This window comes from Mesocricetus auratus, unplaced genomic scaffold (genome assembly GCF_017639785.1).
Source record: "Mesocricetus auratus isolate SY011 unplaced genomic scaffold, BCM_Maur_2.0 Super-Scaffold_100010, whole genome shotgun sequence".
Lineage (NCBI taxonomy): Eukaryota > Metazoa > Chordata > Mammalia > Rodentia > Cricetidae > Mesocricetus > Mesocricetus auratus.
The window spans coordinates 68,587,184-68,609,771 of NW_024429194.1; the positions used below are offsets into that span (position 1 = coordinate 68,587,184).

The 22,588-nt window shown below is 43.4% G+C and overlaps 1 protein-coding gene across 4 annotated transcripts in view; it reads left to right on the forward strand.

Annotated features, from left to right (window-relative positions):
- Nucleotides 1–22,588, forward strand: part of Slc38a4 (solute carrier family 38 member 4) — an 86,178-nt gene that overhangs the window by 56,606 nt on the left and 6,984 nt on the right. For 3 of the 4 annotated variants that reach the window (XM_040753902.1, XM_021225493.2, XM_021225491.2), the window contains exons 2-13: nt 3,372–3,602; nt 8,215–8,305; nt 8,811–8,926; nt 11,510–11,583; nt 12,060–12,152; nt 14,605–14,686; nt 14,768–14,871; nt 14,958–15,016; nt 15,755–16,030; nt 16,157–16,236; nt 17,316–17,416; nt 18,874–18,998. In XM_040753902.1, the coding sequence (XP_040609836.1) occupies nt 3,484–3,602; nt 8,215–8,305; nt 8,811–8,926; nt 11,510–11,583; nt 12,060–12,152; nt 14,605–14,686; nt 14,768–14,871; nt 14,958–15,016; nt 15,755–16,030; nt 16,157–16,236; nt 17,316–17,416; nt 18,874–18,998 (1,320 nt within the window). In that variant the 5' untranslated portion in view covers nt 3,372–3,483. The remainder of the gene's footprint in view (nt 1–3,371; nt 3,603–8,214; nt 8,306–8,810; nt 8,927–11,509; nt 11,584–12,059; nt 12,153–14,604; nt 14,687–14,767; nt 14,872–14,957; nt 15,017–15,754; nt 16,031–16,156; nt 16,237–17,315; nt 17,417–18,873; nt 18,999–22,588) is intronic. The other variant, XM_040753903.1, reaches the window with a different exon arrangement.

Below are 22,588 nucleotides of genomic sequence, written 5' to 3' on the forward strand. Positions count from 1 at the left end.
AGGGGGGGGTGTCCTTCAAAAGCCAACTTCCAAAGACCTGAAGCTTCCCGTACTTCCTAATAGTGCTACAGACTGAAAACCAAGCCTTCAGCAGGTGGGCTTTGGAGGGACATTCAAGACTACATTGTCCAAGCACAGCAGTTTCTCCATGCAGCAAACTAGAGAACTGGCTGTTCTTTGTGCATTATTGCTGGCTGACTGGCACCTGGAGCTTACCACTGCCTCCTAGTGTTTCAAAGGAGTCCAGAAAAAAACAAGATACACTGTAACTTCACAAACAAGGAACCACCTGTAAAGAGAGAAGTTGAGCAATCTAGACCAACAGGCCCACAATGGCTCTGAATAAACACAGGAGAAGACATAAGATAGCTTTAGGCAATGGCAGACAAAAATGTTCTTTTGTTCTGAAGAAAACTACATGTCTTTTGATTGAACCGGCCCTCTATATACAGAAAAGGGTGGATTTTAAAAACTACCCACATCTGAGTTCATCCTGATTGTTTTAATTTCGGTTTTTGTTGTTGTGATAAAACACTGAAACAAAAGCAACTTGTGGGAATGAAAGATTTAAGTCCATCGTGGAGGGAAATCAAGACAGGATCTTGGAGCTGAAAACATGGAGGAACCCTGGTTACTGGCTTGCTCAGCTACCCTACTAATACAACCCAGGCTTACTTGCCTAGGGGTTACACCATCCCTCCCCCATAGGTAACAATGAAGAAAATCCCTCTCAGATTTGTCCATAAGTCAGTCTGATGGGGATAGTCCCTTAGATCAAGCTCCCTCCCTGGTGTGTCAGGTTGACAACTGAAGCTAACTAAGGCACTGGTGAAATTTAAGATCAGTGTAAGCAGAAAAAGCTTAAGTCACTCAGAAAATAATGTTAGCTACAAAGAAATGAAAAACAAACTAATCAGTAGAGAGCTGCGGTAGAGGGAGAAATGTTTTCAACACCCAGAGGGAAAAGAGTCTGAATCTGGAATTCATACAACAAAGTGCGAAAGCAAAACAAAGTCATTTTCCAGTGTGAAAAACGACTCAGTCTGTCTGTGGATAAAGGCGCACTTGGTAAGAAAGGCATCTCCAGGCGATATTTCAGCACAATGCAACATGGATTGATGAAACAAAAAGGCAAGTTTGGAGGAGGAGGCCGTTCAAAGAGGAAGGAGAAGCCGGAACCTTGCCTTCAGAATTGTGGTCATGGAGTCAAATGCACCACTTGGTTTTCTCAGGAGTGCCGTTTACACAATGGGAACGCTGTAAATGGAGACGGTTGGTCCTGCGTGGAAGCAATCTGTAGATATCAATTGGAACGGATTTAATAGTTTTGTAGATCAGGACGAAATGAGTCTCAACACCGTAAACCTATTTCTTTGACACAAGGGAGAGTGTGGATAGAAGAAAGTGTGCCACTGTCTTATCACAGAACGGCAGCCTTGGGGACCGGACAGCAGAATGAGCTGAGCAGCTCCTGTCTGGAAACGAGACTGAGCAGGCGCAACGGGCAAGGGAACCGCCGTGCTCGGTGTTTTGTTTTGTCTTTTAAGCATCCACAGTTCTTCCTTCTGCACCCCACGCGTGTCTCCTCTTGACTTTATCTTATGCATGTACTCTGCCTTGTATTAATAAAGGTTTCACTTTCATCCATCTAATTTGAAATGCCTGTCCTCTTTGAAATTCTGGGACCTGCTTTTTCCCATATTCTAAACCTGTACTTTGTCAAGTTTCTCTTTCTATTCTGCCTGTCTGTTTTTGCGATTCTGTCACATGGGAACAACTGGTAGACCCTGTGCCAACCTCTTAGCTTCTCCTTCACATTTTTGTTTCTTTATCTCTTTGTGCTATAATTTGAGTGATTTCTACAGCTCTCTCTCCCACTTTCCTAGCTCTTCCTTTAGCTGCATTTTCCTGTTTCAATGGCTGCAATTTTTTGTTGTTGTTGTTTTTAGAATTGCTTTTGTATAAACTAAATTTTCCTTGTTTTACAACAAACTTAACTAGATGGTATTTTCTCCTTTGGATTTTTTATGACTATGTCACTTTAAAAGCCTATTTTAACAGAGCAGTGGTGGTGCATGCCTTTAATCCCCCAGCACTTGGGAAGCAGAGACAGGCAGGTCTCTGTGAGTTCGAGGCCAGCCTGGTCTAGAAAGAGAGTTCCAGGATAGGCTGCAAATCTACAGAGAAACCGTGTCTGGGGGTGGATGGAGCCTATTTTATAATTGCTGTGTGACTTGGGAATCTTGTCCTTTCTTGTGCCTTACTGACATTCATATTAGTGAGTTTCTGTATGTGTTTTAAACTTCATAATTTGGGGTCCTAAGCTCATATCCACAGATATGCTTCTGAGAATGGTGGGGGTATTTTCATGTGTAGGTTTCATGTTTCTCAGGGTTTGTGGTTCTCTGAGTTCTGGAGCAATTTCTATGGTCATGTCTCTGTTCAGTGTGTGCTCAGAGCGGATAAAACTCACATCTCAGAATTACTTCCTTCCAGTACAGTGGTAATTCCTGTTAGTATAAGGGCTCCACCACAACCGAATGCATCTAGCTGTAAGCTTTCCAGAAAATTTCTATCAGTAGCATAGGATGATTTATGGTATTTTTAGAAAAGGCAAATCCACCCAGTCCCCCTCATCACTTTTCATTGAGGAGAACCAAGTCCATACAAAGCTATGCTTACAATCAGTGCCTTAAAGACAGAGTACATTCTAAGAGCCGAATCTCTCTGTGGCTGATGATACACATTTGAATTAGAAGGTAAACCAGTGTGTTTATTTTGTTAGTAGTTTTAGGCTTGCATTCCAGATGCCTAGAATGTGTCTTTCTAACCTCAGATCTGCCCAGAATTGCATATTATCAAGCACTTTGGTGCCTTGAACTCCTTCATGCTCAGTTAGATTAAGTCATCAATGTTCTTTCTAGTTACAGCTCGTGGAGATACTTGGCAGATCTTCCTTTGTCAATAATTTACTTTTGTCCTCTCCCCTCCGTTTAAAAAAAAAAAAAGAGCATGCAATCTGCTTAAAAGACCTAAATCTTCACGATGACTGTCTGCCACACCTTGAGATTTTATTTTGTTTTTTTGTTTATTCCTATAGTGAGTTGCAAAATATCTGCCATGCTTTTTCTTCTCCCTCCCTCCCTCTCTCCCTTTTCCCTCCTTTCCTCCTTCCTTTCTTTCATTCTTTGTTTCTTCTTTCTCTTTTTGTGTATTAGGTAAGGGAAACTTTCAGGGCATATTTTTCATGAGGTTTCCAAGAACCTTATCCCTTTCCTCGTTTTACAGCAGGTATCCACAAAGTAGGGGATTCAGACTCATGATCCAATTCAAAGCAAATTATACCGGTGTGTTTTGTGCTCTGTTTTCAGAACAGCGTGTTCTGAACGTCAACGCGAAGGGCAAGAGCCTTAAACTGAAGGGGCTGTGGATTATTTACTCTGAAGAAGCTCCCGTGTGGACAGGAAAGCGCTGACAGGTCAAATGGACCCCATGGAACTGAGAAATGTCAACATCGAGCCTGAGGACGAGAGCAGCAGTGGAGAAAGCATTCCAGACAGCTACCTGAGGATGGGGAACTCTGAAAAGGCAGCCATGAGCAGGTACGGGATGAAAAATCGTCAGTCTCTATGGAAAAACAAGATGGGCCACGGGCTTGGAAAACCAGGGTCTTGGTGGAGTGATTGGATTTATTGTGGATCAATGTGAGATAACAGTGTTAACACATCAACTCTCTGATCCTTTGTGTGACTGATGGGAAATTGAAGTTGCAATGTCCTTGTCTCCACTGCTAATGTAACCCCTATTTCACTGATATTAGCCTGCTGTTCTGTTTCTCTTTTGGGGGACCCCCACAATTCTTCTCCTTTGACTACACTTTCAATATTATGCCTCCAGAGGTTTTTTGTTGTTGTTGTTTGGGTGGCTTTCATTCTTTCTTAGTTTTGGTTTGTTTTTCATCTCCAAAAGCATATCCCAAGTAATATCATTCATGAACTATCATGGGGCCACCCATTAACTACGTGGCATATTCTCAGCCTGTTAACCCTTCCATCGGAGTTTCAGGTCATTTTGTTCACCCATCAATTGCACTAACCAGTGCAACTCAGCCACCTGATTTCTAATAAGGACATTAGCTCCTTCCCACTCTCGGGGAAGGGCAGTCAGGAGGGGCAATGGTCTTCCTATAGATGGTCTGGTGCAGGGAGTTTTAGGATTGTTGGATAGGAAGGGGTAAATCGGGGCGTTTTCTAATCTCAGTGGCTCCCGAATGTGGTAAAACACAGGGCACTGGCGTCTGCAGAGTGGTTGCTTGGCTTGGGGAAGATTTATCTTCATCTGAGCTTCCGTGCAAAGTATAGACTAGCAAAGCAGCACCTGCTTTTCCAAGGAGTAAGTAACTGTGTGGGACATAAGGTGATACTCAGCGATTCTGTGCTCTTTCCTTCTCCGTCATTGCTCTTAGGATGCTGGCCCAAGTCTGATTCTGAAGGAACACACACAGGTGTAAGTGCTGGGGGCGGAGGGTGAGCTGAGGGGGGGTCCAGTCCCAAGGCCAGCCCTAGAGTCCATGTGGCTGCTGCTGTTCAGTTTCACAGCGTCTTCTCAGCTACTGACACTGGCACACTTTCTTACATGAGAACTCACGCCTAAGATGTCTGGTTTGTGATTTTACATTCACTTTTAACAGGTGGGTTTTTGTTACGAGAAACTTTTCTTGCTAGCCGCTTTGGTTTATCACCCACCAGTCGCCTGGGCTCTGCCGCGTTGTAGTCCCCAAATAACACACAAGACGCTGTATTAATTATGAAGCTGTGGCCTTGCTTGTTTCTTACTGGCTAGCTCTGACTTAAGTAATTACCCCATAATTGTTAATCTAAGTATTTCTCTTACCGGAGAATAGTTCCCGGCTTCCTACCCCGTGGTGTTACATTTCGATTCTCTCTTGTGTTTCTCCTTCCCAGAATCCTCCTGGACTCCTAGTCCCACCTATCTAGATTCCTATTGGCCAACAGTGCTTTATTAACAAATGTACAGGACTTCCCCCATCAGGTTTTGTTTGTGTTTGGTTTAGAATGCATCTGTAGTTGTGCTTTTTTTTTTTAATTCACATACTGTAGGCTTTGCTTGAGGTCATGTTCCTTATGTTTTCAATACACGTTGCCTCTGACATTCAGATACTGAACATGCTGAGGGCATTTCTCACATATTTGTACAAGCTCAGTCTGTTTTATGCCTACATCTCATCTCATGCCAAAATAAGAACATTGCAAATGCCTCAGAAATAAGTAATATGCTTACTTTCAAATTCTAGGTTTTAAAAACCACTCGTGTAGTGGAGATTTTAATTTGCTGAGTAAAATAAGAGTGTTGGACACACTTCAGTTTAGATTGTACTGGAAGAAACACTTGCTTTTATAGTCCTTTGTCCCATTTTACTCTGTCATCCCAGGTTCCAACTGTGAGCATTATGTAACAGCTCCTACATAGCTAGTATATTAAACACAGACTGTTAAACCACTTAAAGATGGTAGGAGGACTGTGGAGACAGAAGAAAGCAGCGGGGTGTGGGGGAGCCTGTGTTTCATTTGAGAAACCTGGGGCAAAGCTAGGAAGTGGTTTTTGCTTGTGCACTCAGGATTATTACTTTGTAATTCCTAGAAATATACTGAAAGCTTTGTGGGTGTGCCTGTTGTGTTCTGGCTGTACCTTGTATAGGGATACTATGTGTCTCTTGTGTTCTAGCTATACCTTGTATTGACACTGTGTGACCTTGTCTGATGTGTTCTGGCTGTACTGTGTATTGACACTGTGTGACCGGGTCTGATGTGTTCTGGCTGTACTGTGTACTGACACTGTGTGACCGGGTCTGTTGTGTTCTAGCTGTATTGTGTATTGACACTGTGTGACCGGGTCTGATGTGTTCTGGCTGTACTGTGTACTGACACTGTGTGACCGGGTCTGTTGTGTTCTAGCTGTATTGTGTATTGACACTGTGTGACCGGGTCTGATGTGTTCTGGCTGTACTGTGTATTGACACTGTGTGACCGGGTCTGATGTGTTCTGGCTGTACTGTGTATTGACACTGTGTGACTTAGTGTGTTGTATTCTAGCTGTATTGTGTATTGACACTGTGTGACTTAGTGTGTTGTATTCTAGCTGTATTGTGTATTGACACTGTGTGACTTGGTCTGTTGTGTTCTAGCTGTATTGTGTATTGACACTGTGTGACTTGGTCTATTGTGTTCTAGCTGTATTGTGTATTGACACTGTGTGACTTGGTCTGTTGTGTTCTAGCTGTACTGTGTATTGACACTGTGTGACTTAGTGTGTTGTGTTCTAGCTGTATTGTGTATTGACAGTGTGACTTAGTCTGATGTGTTCTAGCTGTACCTTGTATTGACACTATGTGACCGTGCCTGTTCTGTGCTAGCTGTACTGTGTATTGTACTCTAGTGTCTGAGTGCAACCCTGCAGGACCTCTTCCCACCAGATCTGTTTGCTGTGCCTCTTCCCTGTCAGAGCGTTTTCAGGATTAGCTCCTATTTAAAAGTCGATTTGAAAGGATCTCCTGGAGAAATTCATTTCTCATTTTATATCTAAGGGCTATCTTCCTAACTATTCTCCAGATGTTTTGTTTTACTCTCGAATTTGAAAAATGTCTTAAAAAAAAAGACAGCTAGGAAGTCCTTTCCAGAAATGGGAAGAATTGAGCATGTACTGGCAATGAAGGCTTATGTTATATTTGTATATTTAAAAGTGTAATGGTGGCAGCTGGGCTTGCTGGTCGGGCCTCTTGGAAGTGAGACTGGTCCCCTGGTCACAGCATCAACACTGGCATGTGACTTCTGGAGCTGACCAGCACAGGCGGGAATGGCATCAATGAACTTGTGTAGCCTCCAGACTGTGCCCAGGCAGATCATAATCACAGTAAGCTTTATGACTCATGCATTAGTTAGTTAGTTAATTGGTTAGTTAGTTTTTCAAGACAAGGTTTCTCTGTGTAGCTCTGGTTGTCCTAAAACTCTCTCTGTAGACCAGGCTGGCCTCTGCTTCCCAAATGCTGGGATTAATAAATACCACTATACCCATTGGTTCATGCCTTTTGTTTGTTTGTTGAGACAAGGTTTCTCTGTGTGGCTTTGGAGGCTGTCCTGGAACTCAGTCTGTAGACCAGGCTGAGCTCAAACTGACAGAGATCAGCCTGCCTCTGCCTCCTGAGTGCTGGGATTAAAGGAGTGCGCCACCACCGCCCCATGGTTCATGCCTCTTCAAAGTCTTTCTCAGCTTTTCTGCCAATTCACTGGGCTTTATTAATAATTTTCTCAGTTTTATCTATTACCTATGAATCTCACACACACACACACACACACACACACACACACACACACACACACACACACGAGCATGCAGGTACGCAGAACCAAATACAACCCAGAGTTACTATGCAACTGTTTTCTAAGAAGCAATACAGGCATAGCAAGATGCACCTGCAATGGAAATAGCTATGGAGTCGTGCTGGGACTGTGTTCTGCTGGGACTGTGTCGTGCCAGGAAGGGCCACGGGTAGAGTGTGGCAGGAGGACATGCTTCTTCCTTTCCCAACTGCAGTTGCCTTGCCTTTAAGTAGAACCAAGGAAGCTCCTCCCACAGGGATATTCAAGGCATCAAATGAGAGGACTGCCTGAGTGCATTTGTTACATCTGTAAAATTAGAGCGGGGTGTGGCTCTGTAGAGCCCCAGCCTTACAGAGGTTTCGTCTCTAGCACCATAAAAAATCAACAAACAACAATAAGAGCATCATCTCATCTTGGCATGACAGTAGTTTTTAAAAACTCAGACTGTGGCTCTGCACCCTCTCCTTGAAAGGGTTCACAAAGGGGGACTAAACCTAAACTCAGTTAATCTCTTGCATAGTCAGTGTGGGGGAAAAAGAGATAGCATATACAGTTTTCAGCTGAACCTATTTCCTTATAACACCCTCTGCTACCCCACAACTGTTCATCATGTGTTCAGTGGTTGGTTTAGCATCAACACTAGTGGGAAGGAAGAGAAGACAGACATTTTGGACATTGCCTTCCCTGGTACAGTTCATTAGATTGCCCTGCACTCAAACACAAGTCAGAGCATTTACTGAAATGTTTTCCTGGGTTTTTTTCTTTTTTCTTTCTTTCTTTTTTTTTTTTTTTTGCTTTCCTCCCGTCTCTTGTTCAGTCAATTTGCTAATGAAGATGCCGAAAGTCAGAGGTTCCTAACGAATGGATTTTTGGGGAAGAAGAAGCTGGCCGATTACGGGGATGAACACGTAAGTGACGCTCTGCTTTCAGGAGGTAAACATGCAGAAAGGTGTCTGGTCTACCGCCGTCTCGGTGGGAAAACACCGTGATTGAAATTTTCCAAGCCTTCATCAGCACATTCTGTGTTTATTCAGGCCCTTACTGGAATAAAGGCTTGTTTTTCCCATTTGCCATATGGCTGCATGAATCATTTATGAAATTTATTTTTTCAAGAAATCAGTTCTCACCCAAATGTAACCTGCAGCCATACATTGTTTTCCCTCCTTCTTATTGCTCCTCGGTATTTTTAATTTTGCCTGCGACCTACGTTGAAGCCAAGGCTTGCATCCCATTCAAAATGAAACATTGTTTTTGATGCTCTGAGTAATTAATGGCTTTTACTCGCTGTGGTTTTCTCTTACTCTTCCATTTGGGGTTTCAGTCTCTTCCGGGAGATATAATATGAGAGGGATAGTCAAAGGCAAGACTGGTACCTTAGCAAATGTTACTCATGCTGCACTTCTTTTCCTCAAGCATCCCGGAACGACTTCCTTCGGAATGTCCTCCTTCAACCTGAGTAATGCCATCATGGGCAGTGGGATCTTAGGCTTGTCCTATGCCATGGCCAATACAGGGATCGTCCTTTTTATGTAAGTGAACATATATGACTGTGTTTAGTGCCACGTTTGCATATAACCTGACACCCTGATGCAAATTCTTTGTGAGTGAGAGTAATCTGAGAAAGTATTAGTAAGTTGCTCTTGCTTTTCTGCCACGGTTGAATGAGCAAGCTCACTCATTTGACCGTCTTTAATCAGATGGTAGAATGTTTATGTATTCAACCACCAACATGTTCGCGAAGCACATCAGTCTACAGGAAGAAGAAACCATTTCCCAGAGTAGCTCATCACTTGATGCTAAAATAACGTAGTGTTCAGTAACCAGAAATATTCCTCCCCAAAGCAAATCAAATTCTTGAATAATCTTAGGAAAAATAACTCATGTCATCTAAGAGCCTGCATGCCCCAATCCTATTCCTTGTGCCTCTGGACATCAGACTCAATGCACTGGCCTTTCTTTGCACATGGTCTCTGAGCCCTCTTTCCTCTCTTCACTTCTCCTATCTCTGTTCAGCCTAACCTTAGTCTGCCTTCTGTGACAGGGGCCAGTGTGTCATAGGTGTGCCTCCATTATAACACCCTTGTGTGCTTGTCTGATTTCCTTAGTTAGTGTCGAGCTCCCTTGCTAGACTGCAAGACCCAGAGAACTGGCCCCATGTCTCATCACACACCCTTTCCTAAATCCTAACACAGTGCCTGCAGGATATGTGTGGATGACTGAAGCTTATTTCCAAACCCCTATGCTTTCTCCACGCTTGGTCCAAGGCTGCCTGAAAGCAGCAGTGTTCCACGGCTGACCAATAGGACGGTTGAGTAGGGGCCTCACCTGTGATGGACAACCACAGACGTCTGCATGGTTGTACACAGTTTGGTGTTTTCCAGGACACACTTCTCAGTATTTCATATGCACATTAGGTGTCATATGAACATGGAGCCTGGAGAGCTAACTGTCTAAGAATGCAGCACATACACTTTCAATATGTGCTATTTGTGTTCTGCCACCGCATGCGATTAGCTAACCACACAGCTATGTAAGGACTGAGTTTCAGAACTATAAATATTTACCTTGTGTCAAATGAACTACTTCGTGTAGTATAGGCTTTAGCTGAGTGGATTTTTATACCAATTTCAATAAATTGTTTGAAATCAATTAGCTGTTTCCCATCTGAATAATTGGCCCATAATATATTTGTATATCTATATGCTTTTCTAATGAACACAACCTGTGAACCAAAAAGAATGCTTTCTCAATAATCATTTATGTCATTAGAAATAATTAAGAAATTCTCACAGATCATTGATGAGCAGAAACAGGAATCACTTTTTCCCAACCATGGAGCCATAGACCATCTTCTGGAGAAGACTGCAGTCCAAATTTAAAACAAAGGCTTCATTTCATTTAGCTGGTTAATTTGACCAGAACCATCACAACTCAACACCATAGGTGTTGCTTTGTGCGTCTCAGAAACATTCAGCTGTGCCCTTAGTTTGCAGCAAGTGACATAGTATTCCAGCGGTTTCACTTTTAGAATTTGTCTCATAGTATGCATGTGTTTAAGCTACAGGAATGCTCACTATTCTTACATGGAACAAAACTGCAGAAACTGAACTACATAATTCTTTAAAAACAGGTACATTCATGTGACATGTATGGATAAGCCATTGATTTAGACGGTCCAGGAAGACTTGGTTTCTGGAATATCAGGACACATATGGCTAGAGTAGCTATAAGTGTGTACCCGTGGTCTGAATGTACATATACAGTAGTGTTCTTGCTGGGATTATCAGATAAAATGTGGGAAGATGTGTGTTCTCAAGTAAACAAAAGGAAAGATTATTTTTTGAAATTTCAGATGTTAGTTATGCCCATTTATTACCCAAATGATGCTAATCACAATTTTTTTAGTTTGTTTGAAACAAGGTGTTATTATATAGCCCAGGATGACCTTGTACTAATAATCCTCCTGCCTCAACTTCCCAAGCGTTGGGATTACAGGTGTGTGCACCATGTCTGGTTCTACCCATGTTCTCCTCTTTATTTTGGAGATACGCTGATTGGTACTAACATAGAAGCCATTCATACATGCGGTTGTGTAGACAGTCCTGATATCAATGAATTCCATTTGAAGATAAGCAAGTGTACTGCCGGCTGCACTCACCATCCTCTGCTTTCTTTATTGCACCCGACCCTCCAGTTAGCAAAGCACCATCCTTTCTTATGTAGTAAAAAAGAAATTGGAGTGTCTAAGCCTAGGTCTAGTCGTGTTCTCAAACAGCCTTTCACTGCAACCTGTTGATGCAAATATGCCAGGCACACACCTGGACCCTGAGTGAGTGGATGGATGTGCTAGTTTCATGCCCATTAGCATCTCACCTGTGAGACAGATTATACCACAATGTAAGTAGCTTTAGGTAGTAGCTGAAGCAAGTACAGCACAGAAAGTTCTAGTTGGGTGGCAATTAAAAACTTCCCGGAATCCTCCAATTCCATATACTTTTGCAAAGTTGACAGTTGAAGAAGCAAAACTATTACTGTAATTTATTGCAATGTTTAGCATAGCAATGTCTTACCTATGATAAAACTTGTATTGTCTACTTGCTGTTTCATTACAGAATCATGTTGCTTACTGTGGCAATATTATCACTCTATTCGGTTCACCTTCTATTAAAGACAGCCAAAGAAGGAGGTATGTTCCCTTTAAGCCCACATCTTCAGCCAAAAGCTGTCTTCCTTGATTCTCAAGAGAGCCTCTCACTTATACAGCATTATAAGCTAAGGAGGATGTCAGTCAGGTTCTTTTTCCCCTGACCCCCTTCCCCCCCCCCGCAATGAGTTCTCTCAAGGTTATTAGTTAATCAGGCAGGTGAGAATCAAGAATGGAAGCTGACTGGCCCAAGTTCAAGCCAAATAGGGGGAAGAAAAGATTTTTGGCAAATGGTAGGTATAGCTACTAAGGACACACAGCTCAGGCGAATGGAGCCGTGGCTTCTGTTTGGAGAGCGTTCGACATTGCTCATTCGTTTCTGAGGTCCGGTCCTTTGGTTTTGTAATTTCTCTCTACTATTTGGTTACACGCTGAGTATTCCAGTGTAGAGTTATGTAAAGCAATGCTAGAGGCATGAGAATGACCCTCTAACACAGCAATTCTATCTTCCCTTATAGGGTCTTTAATTTATGAAAAATTAGGGGAAAAGGCATTTGGATGGCCCGGGAAAATTGGAGCCTTTGTCTCTATTACAATGCAGAATATTGGAGGTGAGTGGGGAGCTTGCAATGGACCACTTGAACTTTCCGTATGATGCACAATAAAACGAGCAACTACAGAACTTCTGGCAACAAGCGGACAACAGCATTCTAATTATTAAATCTCACCAAACCCTCTGCGGCAGCACTGAGGCCGCTGAGGTCTTGAATATGCATGAGCTCTAACACTGAGCCACACCCACAGCTCCCAGTGTGTGTTTATTTGACTTTGTTTTTAAAGTCTTGTGTAGACATCTCCAGAATCACAGGGGTTGTCTTTGTTTTGTTGTTGTATGTTTTTGTTTTGTTTTGCTTTTCCCGGATTGGGGCCATAAACATTTAAGCTCACTAAAGAATCTGCTCTACGTTTAGTTAAAAATCTCCAGCTTTTCGGAGATTTAAATCATCGAGCGTTTTACGAGATCACCTCAGTTTGTGACATCTGAAATAAGGAGCCCAGAGTGTGTTTAGGCCCTAACTGCGCAAGCTGAGTCATGGTGCCATGGCTGTTCAAAGTGTCACTACAGCCACCATTACACTTCCAGGTGTGAATCAAAGCAGGCTCTGTGTTAAGCCAAGCACAAGAAGCATGGCTGCCTACCCCCACCCCAGAAAATCCTCTCACTTTAACTATTTTGTATGATTAGAGGTTTGGCATAAGGGAAGCCACTTGCGCTTCTTAAATTAGCAGCTCCACATTTAGAACACTTTAATTTTTCAACCCCCTAAAAACTTGGCATTTGCCACTGATGTTTTGACATTAGCAGGATGATATTGACATTACCCAAACAGGCCTGTAGCGCCCTGAATTTTCAAAGACCAAACACATTAACGGTGGTGACATCACCCAGAATCAGCAGTTAAGAGCTCTAAAATCGAACGGTTCCTCCGTGAGCCAGCTCATCAGAAACACCTCCTGTTTACGCTCTGTAAGGTTCGGCTGTGGCCAAGGGCATTGTAAAGATTAACCAAGCCATGTGGACAGGAGACACGGCAGCTATCGGAGAAACCATCTCGCTTTGACTGTTGGGAAGAGACGGTGATCCAGAGTGAGGGGCCTTGTGCTTTTCACGTAGTCTGCCCTTTGCAAGAGTGTGATCTTGGATGTGTCATTGAGTTCCTCATGTCCTGATGTCCTGAACTGCAGGGTAGGGTATGATGTACACCTGTCTCTCCAAGATTTTTCAGATGACCAAATGATGAAACGCAATAGTGTCAGAAATGATTGGCACCATTCTCACCTCCTTGGAAGCTCAGGGACTAATTTGAACCTGGTCAGAATTCGGTGTACAACTTAGATGCCTGTCCATACAACTGCACCAGAGGGGTGTCACTCATGCTGAGAGCTGTATAAAACTAGCCTTTCCTTGTTATGTAGTGTGGGGACCAGAACTCAGATCCCTGTGCATGCTAGGCAATCATTCTACCCCCTGAACTACAACCTCAGCCCTACTGGTTTTACTTTTAATTGCCTCCCTGCCTGTGTGCCACCTAACAAACTAGAAACAAATTGCATCAAATGGTGGACTTGGGAATGGAGTGCTGCACAAATCCCTCTAATTGGAGGCAAAATTGTCATGTTTTATGTATGTATGCAGACATGTATTCAAGGAGAGGTTGGGGGGTGGGTTGTTTGTTTTTTGTTGTTTGCTTTGAGACAGGGTTTCTCTGTAGCTTTGGAGCCTGTCCTGGAACTTGTGCTGTAGACCAGGTTGGCCTCAGACCCACATAGATCTGCCTGTCTCTGCCTCCCAAGTGCTGGGATTAAAGGTGTGCACCACCACTGCCTGGCTGGTTTTATAGGTTTTTATGATGTTTTCAAAATAGTGCAGGTGAAATTTGATCCTTTCTGTAATTTTTCTTGACCAATGGGAAACTGGAATAAGAGAAAAAAAACCCAAACCCTTAACAGACAAAATGGTGGAGAAGCTGTTGTCTCTTATACTCTATTTATCAATCTAAAAGACTTTCAGTGGCCATGGGTCGAGATTCTGTGTGTGGCTCTGGGAGACCACAGAGGACCCCACAGATGTCACTTGGGGAAGGGAGTGCGCAGAGACCTGCCTTGCAATTCTGCTATGTCGGTTTTGGCCTTCGCTGCCTTCTGTCAGACCACCACCTGTAGACATACACAGCACAGGCCTTGACGATCTCTAACTAAGGAGAGTGAAAATGTGGGACCCGAAGTTTCCCTAGAACCTCAAGTTGGATTTAACCAAGAATCAACAGGGACACTGTTAGCAGCAGCCCCTTGTGTCTGAGCTGGAAAGACAGACATATGTACTCTTGAAGTGAACCTGAAAGCCTTGTAGAGGGCGTGGGGCCTTCACATTCTGTTTTAGGGATGAGATGCTGCTCATCTTTCTAAGGGGAATGGATGTCCTGAGTGCTCTGACTTCTTACAGCTTGCGTGGGATGACGGTGTGTGTGTAACACCACTAAGCAGTCCCTTTGTCCTTTTCAGCAATGTCAAGTTACCTCTTCATCATTAAATATGAGCTACCTGAAGTAATCAGAGCATTCATGGGACTTGAAGAAAACACTGGGTATGTCTTAGGTTCTCTCTGTGAAACTGAGTGACTCCGTTACCTTTTCTGTTCCCAACACCCTCTCTCTTTCTCTTCTAGGGAATGGTACCTCAATGGCAACTACCTCGTGATATTTGTGTCTGTGGGAGTTATCCTTCCACTCTCTCTTCTTAAAAATTTAGGTATTAATTCACTAACTAAAAGTACGTTTATCTTTACTTCATATTCTAATAGGCAAGCTTTTTTAGACACTATAGTCACCTTCCAAAATATTTCTGCTAATTCGTAGGTTACCTTGGCTATACCAGTGGATTTTCCCTGACGTGCATGGTGTTTTTTGTCAGTGTGGTAAGTGCTCTGTTGACATGATCCTTGTAGCTTGGCAAGCATGCCATGTTTCATTAGTGTCCTCATTTTTGCCCAAGCACTTCACTAGCATAAAATAGTTCTTGCTTCACAAGCAATTTTATTGTATTCTAATTTGGAATGAGAAAGGGAGACTCATGGGTTTAAAAATAGTTTAATTAGAATGCCAAGGTCATACATAGCACATGGTATGATCCAGGATCTCTGGGTGAACATTTGGACAAAGGACCATGGTAGTGACCCAGTGTTTTAGAAGACCTGAGTAGCGCATGTGTCAGCCATTCTCTCTTCCATTTTCTACCCACTAAGAGGCATTGAGCATAGCAGAACTAAAAAAGAAATCAACTCTAACAAAGGAGAAATTTCTTAAAATATCATAGATGTGAAATTTGTAAATCTTTTCCCCCAAAGAGGTAAAGGAAGAGGAAAGAATTTTTGATGACTTGTGTCATGGATATTTTGATGTAATGAAGAAATTATCTTTGTCATAAAGAGCCAGAAAGGTCTGGAGTGGCTCACCAAAGCCTGGTACTATTGACTAGAAAGGAGCTTTGCCAATCATAGTTGCAGCTGTTTCCTTTGATAGTCCAAGGAGATCTCAACTGAGTTCTCTCAGCCGCACCCCTAAAGCCACACCGGTGGATTTTCATTTCATTGTTTCCCCCTCAAAGCTTGACTTCTTTTATTTTTGTTGTTTTAATTTTTAATGACTGACTGTAGGTGATTTACAAAAAATTTCAAATACCCTGCCCACTGCCTGTGCTGGATCACGGTGCTGGAAACCTGACGTTCAACAGCACACTTCCAATACACGTGATTATGTTGCCCAATAACTCAGAGAGCACTGGTGTGAACTTCATGATGGACTACACTCACCGAAACCCTGCAGGGCCGGATGAGAACCAGGCCACAGGCCCTCTTCACGGCAGTGGAGTGGAGTACGAAGCTCACACTGGTGACAAGTGTCAACCCAAATACTTTGTATTCAATTCCCGGGTAAGTGACAGATCCACACCCCTCGTATGCTGAGCACTGTGGTCTCTGAGTTTTATTTCATACACTGAGATGCTCTGGGATCACCGTCTATGCTGGACCTCTAAACATACGGTGTTTGTTTTACAGACCGCCTATGCCATCCCAATCCTAGCATTTGCTTTTGTCTGCCATCCCGAGGTCCTACCCATCTACAGTGAACTTAAAGAGTAAGGCAGCCATATCATTTTAGCATTCTCATTTGATGTGCAAATATGTTCATCTATTCAAAGATGCCCGATGAGGCATCTCCTGTGGCTTTCTGAGCAGAGATGGTTTGTGCTACAACAATTCACTGGTGATGTGTTTCAAGCTAGGTTTGAGTGAGCCCACATGCCAGACTCTGCTTCCTCTCCCATCCTGCCATTATGGTTCAGGGAAGGATCTTCCACAGGCAGAAGAGGAGATAGTAGATGCATTGATTTTTGGCAGGTGTATGGATTTGAATGTGGATTTTGTTGAAACTGGAAAGAAACAATACTCATGATAACCAAAACTTAAAATGAGTTAGGGAAGCCTTGCCAAGCAACTGGTGGTCAGTTCCTTGCCTTAAAGGTGTTCACTGGAACTGATGGCCTTGTGTGTACATTGGGGACACTAGCTAGTTTCGACCAGTGCAGGGATCTGTGACTCATTAATAGTCATCTCCTTTGGTCTGAACCTATTCTAACAGCTGGGGTATCAGACGATGATTCTTAACATTTTAAACCTGAACAGTGGTGCTATCTTGTCCTTTAAATTCTGATTTACCTCATAAAGTTCTGGAGCACGTTAAGTTATTGGGAGTGGGGATCTTAGATTTACTTTGTGAGTCACATACAGTATGAACTCCATAAACCTTAAGATTGGGTGAGTGCTATCTATACTGGTTTCTAGAAACTTCTGTGTAGTCTGATCTCTTGGTAGTGGGGTTTTGCTGATTCCCTAGGTTGTTTCCTTTACTGGAGTCATCTCAGTGTGAAACGGAAAAGCTTTGCCATAGGGGCCAGTTTGAGTCTGGCCATTTAATGTAATCAAGTTAATTAATTACATTAATCTTCTGTGGATAAGCTTACCTGACATTAAAGGAACTACTGGATTAAAAGAACATTGTTTAAGAGAAATGGGAAATAAGTCTTCCTTAGCTCTCTGGGACAAGTTTAAATAAGCTGTAAGCTTTATTTAACAAGTCTAAAGTCTTGTTTCATAATTATTTCGTTATATTTAAAAAGGTTTTTAAAATGAAGCTTGGTGTTCTTTTTCTTTCCAGTCGGTCCCGGAGAAAGATGCAGACGGTGTCCAACATTTCCATCACAGGGATGCTCATCATGTACCTGCTTGCCGCTCTCTTTGGCTACCTCACTTTCTATGGTAGGTTACCCTGTCCTTCTTTCTCTTTTCGCTTAGTCTGACAATTCACCTGGATACATAAGATGCTTTTGCATTCCTTCTGTGAGTAGCATGGTGTGTATGTAAATGGTGCAGTCTTGATTAATGCTCTATTTAGCCTTGCCGCTTTCCAAAGGAAACAGGCTGTGGATTCACCTGGCTAATAGATTGTAGCAACTGGTGAAGTCTCAAATTGCAGCTAGGATGATGGCTCAGTAGGTAAAGTGCCTGACTCCAAGCGTAAAAACCCAAGTTTGGATTCTCCATTGCCCGTATACAAATCCATGCATGGTAGTACATTACTGCAACCCCAGCACTGGAGACAGGATAATGCCTGGGACTCATAAGCTAACAAAATCTGTGATCTGTGAGTCAGTGAAACAAGGAAGCAATAGAGGAAGATACCCAACATCACCCTCTATATGTACATGTTCACACACACTCCTCAAATAAGTTAATTTCCTTCACATATAAGTGATGTTTCTTTGTCTAGTTTCCCAGTCCAGCTCAGGCTAGAAACAATGAGAATGAATCCAAGTCTATACAGTAAAACGTAAAACTCTTTTTAGGGAAAAGTGGTTGCTTAATATTTGACTGTTAGCTTGCTCTCGATTCGGCATTAGCTCCTCATTGGTCACAGGTTTGTGAAAGCCAAGATCAATACCACTGAGTGTATTCGTACCCCTTGTCTCATCCTGAGAGAAAAAGGGGGGAAACCAGGCTGCATCTATGTGCATTTGTGTCTGGTATTCAGAATGACTGTCTTCAAAGAAGGCATCAGATAAATCTTAGACTAAAATGACTGGGAGATCCAGTAAGAACACACTTGCATCCTTGCATGCTTTCCTAATGAGTTTTGTAAGGCAGCCTTTTAAAACCCCAAGAGGACCTGAGTTTGGATCACCAGCACCCATGTAAAAGCTGGCTATGGAGGCATGTACTGGTAACCCCAGTGCTAGTGACCAAAGAGAGATCCTGGGGTCTTGCTGACTAACCAATCTAGCCAAAATGGCAAGCTCCAGGTTCAATGAGACTCTGTCTGAAAGAGGAAGGTAAGTGATTGAGGAAAACATGTCCCCACCAACCTCTGCCCCCAACATGTACACAGAGAGAGAGAGAGAGAGAGACTGAATGACTGACTGGTCAGAGGATGTTGATGGTGCCGAGGGTGAGACAAGCTGGTGGGACTCAGGCTTATCCTTCCTTTTAGTGAAAGCGCATTGTCCTGGTTTGTGATGCTCTTTGTAGCAGACTTAGATTTACATGGTACAAATCATGTCAAGAAGCTCATCAGCCCTTCATGCTCTAGCTTTACGAGCTTCAGGACTGTCTGACTCCCACGCCTGGGCCTCTTCCACCCTCGTCTCCTCCATCGTCATCACACGTTTCTGTGAGGAGCCGGTGCCGACTCATCAACCCCCCAACTCTTCGTCTTGCAGGGGAAGTTGAAGATGAGTTACTCCATGCTTACAGCAAAGTCTACACATTTGATACCCCCCTGCTCATGGTACGCGTGGCAGTCCTGGTGGCAGTGACACTAACTGTGCCCATTGTCCTCTTCCCAGTAAGTAACACCAAGTTCTGAAGGATTAGTGCATTGTTCTGACTCAGTGTAGATTTAAGTGTCTTTGTGTTTGCAGTTGTGTATCCCAGACAATTATTTTTTTTCTCATAGAATTTTGGAGTCACTTAAAATTGACCACTTAATATATAGACTCAGCAAGTGATTTTAGATAGTGTTTTTAAAGTATAAGAAAAAACATGAACTTTATTTATTTTTTGGTTTTTCGAGACAGGGTTTCTCTGTAGCTTTGGAGGCTGCCCTGGAACTCGCTCTGTAGACCAGGCTGGTCTCAAACTCACAGAGATCCACCTGCCTCTGCCTCCTGAGTGCTGGGCTTAAAGTTCACAAGCTGGGCAGTGGTAGCACATGCCTTTATTTTTTAAATTCAAATAAAAACAAGCAGTGCTTGGGCTGCCAAGCAGCTCTGCCTCCAGAAACGTGAAAGCCAATGCCACTTACACTTGTATCTTGCAAGTTTGAAGGTGTTTCAGTTTGTTCTCAGTCTGTTGTGTTCAGGTTATTGAATCTGACATTTTGGTGGCTCATGGGGCAGGAGACTCATTAAGTAAATGACATTCCAGAAAGGAGGAGGTGGTTTTTGTTGTTGTTGTTGTTGTTCAAGACAGGGTTTCTCTGTGTATGTAATAGCCCTGACTGTTCTGGGACTAGCTCTGTAGACCAGGGTGGCTTCAAACTCAGAGATCCACCTGCCTCTGCCTCCCGAGTGCTGGGATTAAAGGCATGCACCACCACCCTGCTTTTGATCTCTCCCACCAAAACAGACACACACCTTCTGGCATTTGAGATTTCTGCGCGTTGGCACTAGTCAGGGTCTCGGTTTGTCATGGACTTCAGCACTGGGCTACAAGAGTTAAAACACCGCCTATGAACAAACACAGGTGTTCCCCGACCTGCCAACTCTGTCCCTTTTGTAAATACTCAGTTTACTCATCCATTTTAGGGGGTAAAGATAAGCGACCCAGCAACCATCTTTGCTGTGGACAAAACGTTCCACACAGGACTCAGCATGAGACAGCAACTTAAATAATGTGGTGTGGTCCCTTTAAGTACCGCTTGTGTGCTGAAGCGTATTTTGTCACATTCCTTTTTCATGAGTGCATGAAATCAAATCCTCGTCGCTATCGTGGCTAGTACTTCCCTCTTAAATAACGCCTGGCCTCTAACATATCCAAGAGCATTCTGAATGCCATATGTGGAACTTTAGCCTAAAATGAGCTCAGGCTTGAGCGGGATGTTCTATATGATGAAATTTCTAGTTACTCTGGCAAAAACTGTTGGAGTCCTTGTGGCTTTTGGCATACCAGAAACGATTGCATTGTTGCTTACCTATTTTATGCAAGGAATCTGTTACAATCTTTAATTTGCTTTACTCCCAAGCCCTTGATAAGGTGTGTTCGCACATAGTCTGGAGAGATTGAAGGGCGTGGTGGTGGTCACGCAGCTAGTTGGGAACTGTGAAGCTAAGGCAAGGCTCATTGCTAGAATGGGAAGTAAAAACTAGTCTTGACAAATATCACATCTCGCCATTGACAATCCAAACCTCCCTTAGAAATTCTCGTTCTGTGCTGACTCTGAGCATCAGGAACTACAGGAGTTTGTCAGTGTTAGATGCCATCAGGATCGAGATTGGCCCTAAGAACCAACATCCAGGAAAGTAGCCAATGTCTACCATTTCCTGCACACGGCATGCATAACCTTTCACTGCCACAGTTACAGGGGTCACAGACAGAATGCGAGGATGAGCCAGCAGCGTTGAATATGAAAAATGGTCTTTGGGCGAATCTTGCCTTCCCTGAAATGTATGAACTACCTTTTCAAGTTTATTCATGGGAGTGAGGATCTGGACAAGTAAATCAAATGGCCATGAATGTGATGGTGACAAGCAAGTGGCCACCTCCTTGTCCCAGTCAAGTTCTAAAGAGCCAAATTCTGAGGTGTTCTTGGCTAAGTGGTAGATATTGTGGGTAGTGTTTTTATTCGTTTCTTGTAACTTGGGGCCAGGATTTTAGTGAATCAAATGCAGGGTGTGGCTCTCCTGCATGGCATGGCTCACCTGGAGGGTGTGGCTCCATGGCTCTCCCCAACAGCTTTCTTTGCAGTCACAAACACTTGAGGGCTGGAGAGAGGGCTCAGAGGCTAAGAGCACTGGTTGCTCTTCCAGAGGACCTAGGTTCAGTTCCCTGTAGTCACATGGTGGCTCATAACCATCGGTAATAAGATCTGGTGCCCTCTTCTGGCCTGCAGGCAAACATGAAGGGAGAACACTGTAAATATATAAGTAAATCATTTTTAAAAAGAAAAAAAAAAGACATTTGATGGTCAAGAAACTTTTTTATATACCATAATATTCTCACATACAAGTAACAAAACAAACCTGGTCTGGGTTCAAATCTAGCAGTCTTAGCTATTATTTCGCATTCTTTGTGTTGCAGGACATGGTAACCTGACTCTTTCTTAGATGAGAGGATAAGAGTTGTGTGCCCAGTTTTCTCTTATCCTCTTGTCATCTCCTTAGGTTGATTTTTTTTCCTTCTTAGCACTAGTGTGCAGGAGCCGTCTGATGTCTGTTGAATAGATGCAGAAGTGAATCGAGGCTAGTTCTGCATTAGCATGGATCTCCTTAGGTATGGGGTAGGCGGTCCACTATGGGATGCCCCTCCTTCTGGAGGATGGACAGTGACATTTGCAAGTGTACTTCCCTTCATGCAGCAAGGTTCACGTGTCACCACAAAGGACAGAAAGAAAAGCTAGTAACCTTTATGATTTCTCCTAAGTGGGCAAAGTCTACCTGTAGTATGTTACGGGAACCACTACACACACACACGCATATATGGGGAAAACAGACTCATGGATACTGGACAAGGTATAACCAGTTGCAAAGTCCTTCTGCCCTAGGGAGATGGGAACCAGTCACATGCTGCTTCACCCACCTACCCCCATCTTCTCAACCCAAGAGAGAGTGTGACCTCTGTCTCTCTCCTTTGAAGAGTCACATCTGCAGACAAGAAGCCACGCCCTAAGGCCGGTACCCCAAAGCTATCACGGGAATGAATTCCCACAACAGTAGTATGTTCAGAAAATCACCTCTCAGACTTTCCAGCCCCAGCTAGTTCATCTTCTCGAAGGATAATCATCCCTTTTGCATGTACTGCCCCCAGATCCCCTGTTCTGAATCGTACACAAAGGTAGTCATAGCAATACTGTAAGCACTGTTAGGAACTGCAGTAGAGCTGGTATTCCCAAGATACGATCCCTGAGCAGCCCTATAGCTCGGAGAAGGCATCATTTCTGCTCAGTGGGAGAGTCTGTGTTTATTGAGCGTGTCTAATCAAGGCTGTCCCTTTCCACTTGACTTCCGTATCTGTGATTCTCACATTGGGGCCCTACATCAGCACAGGGCGCCTCCTAACAATTGACGTTCTTCCCAGAAAGTACATGGAAACTTCCTAATGTCACATTCTGCATCAGGAGCCCTGGCTGGTGCTGGGGACTTCCTGGACTTGCATTTTTATATCCTTATCGGTTCGAATCAGTAGGTAAAGGGCACATGGGTAAATGGAGGAGCACTG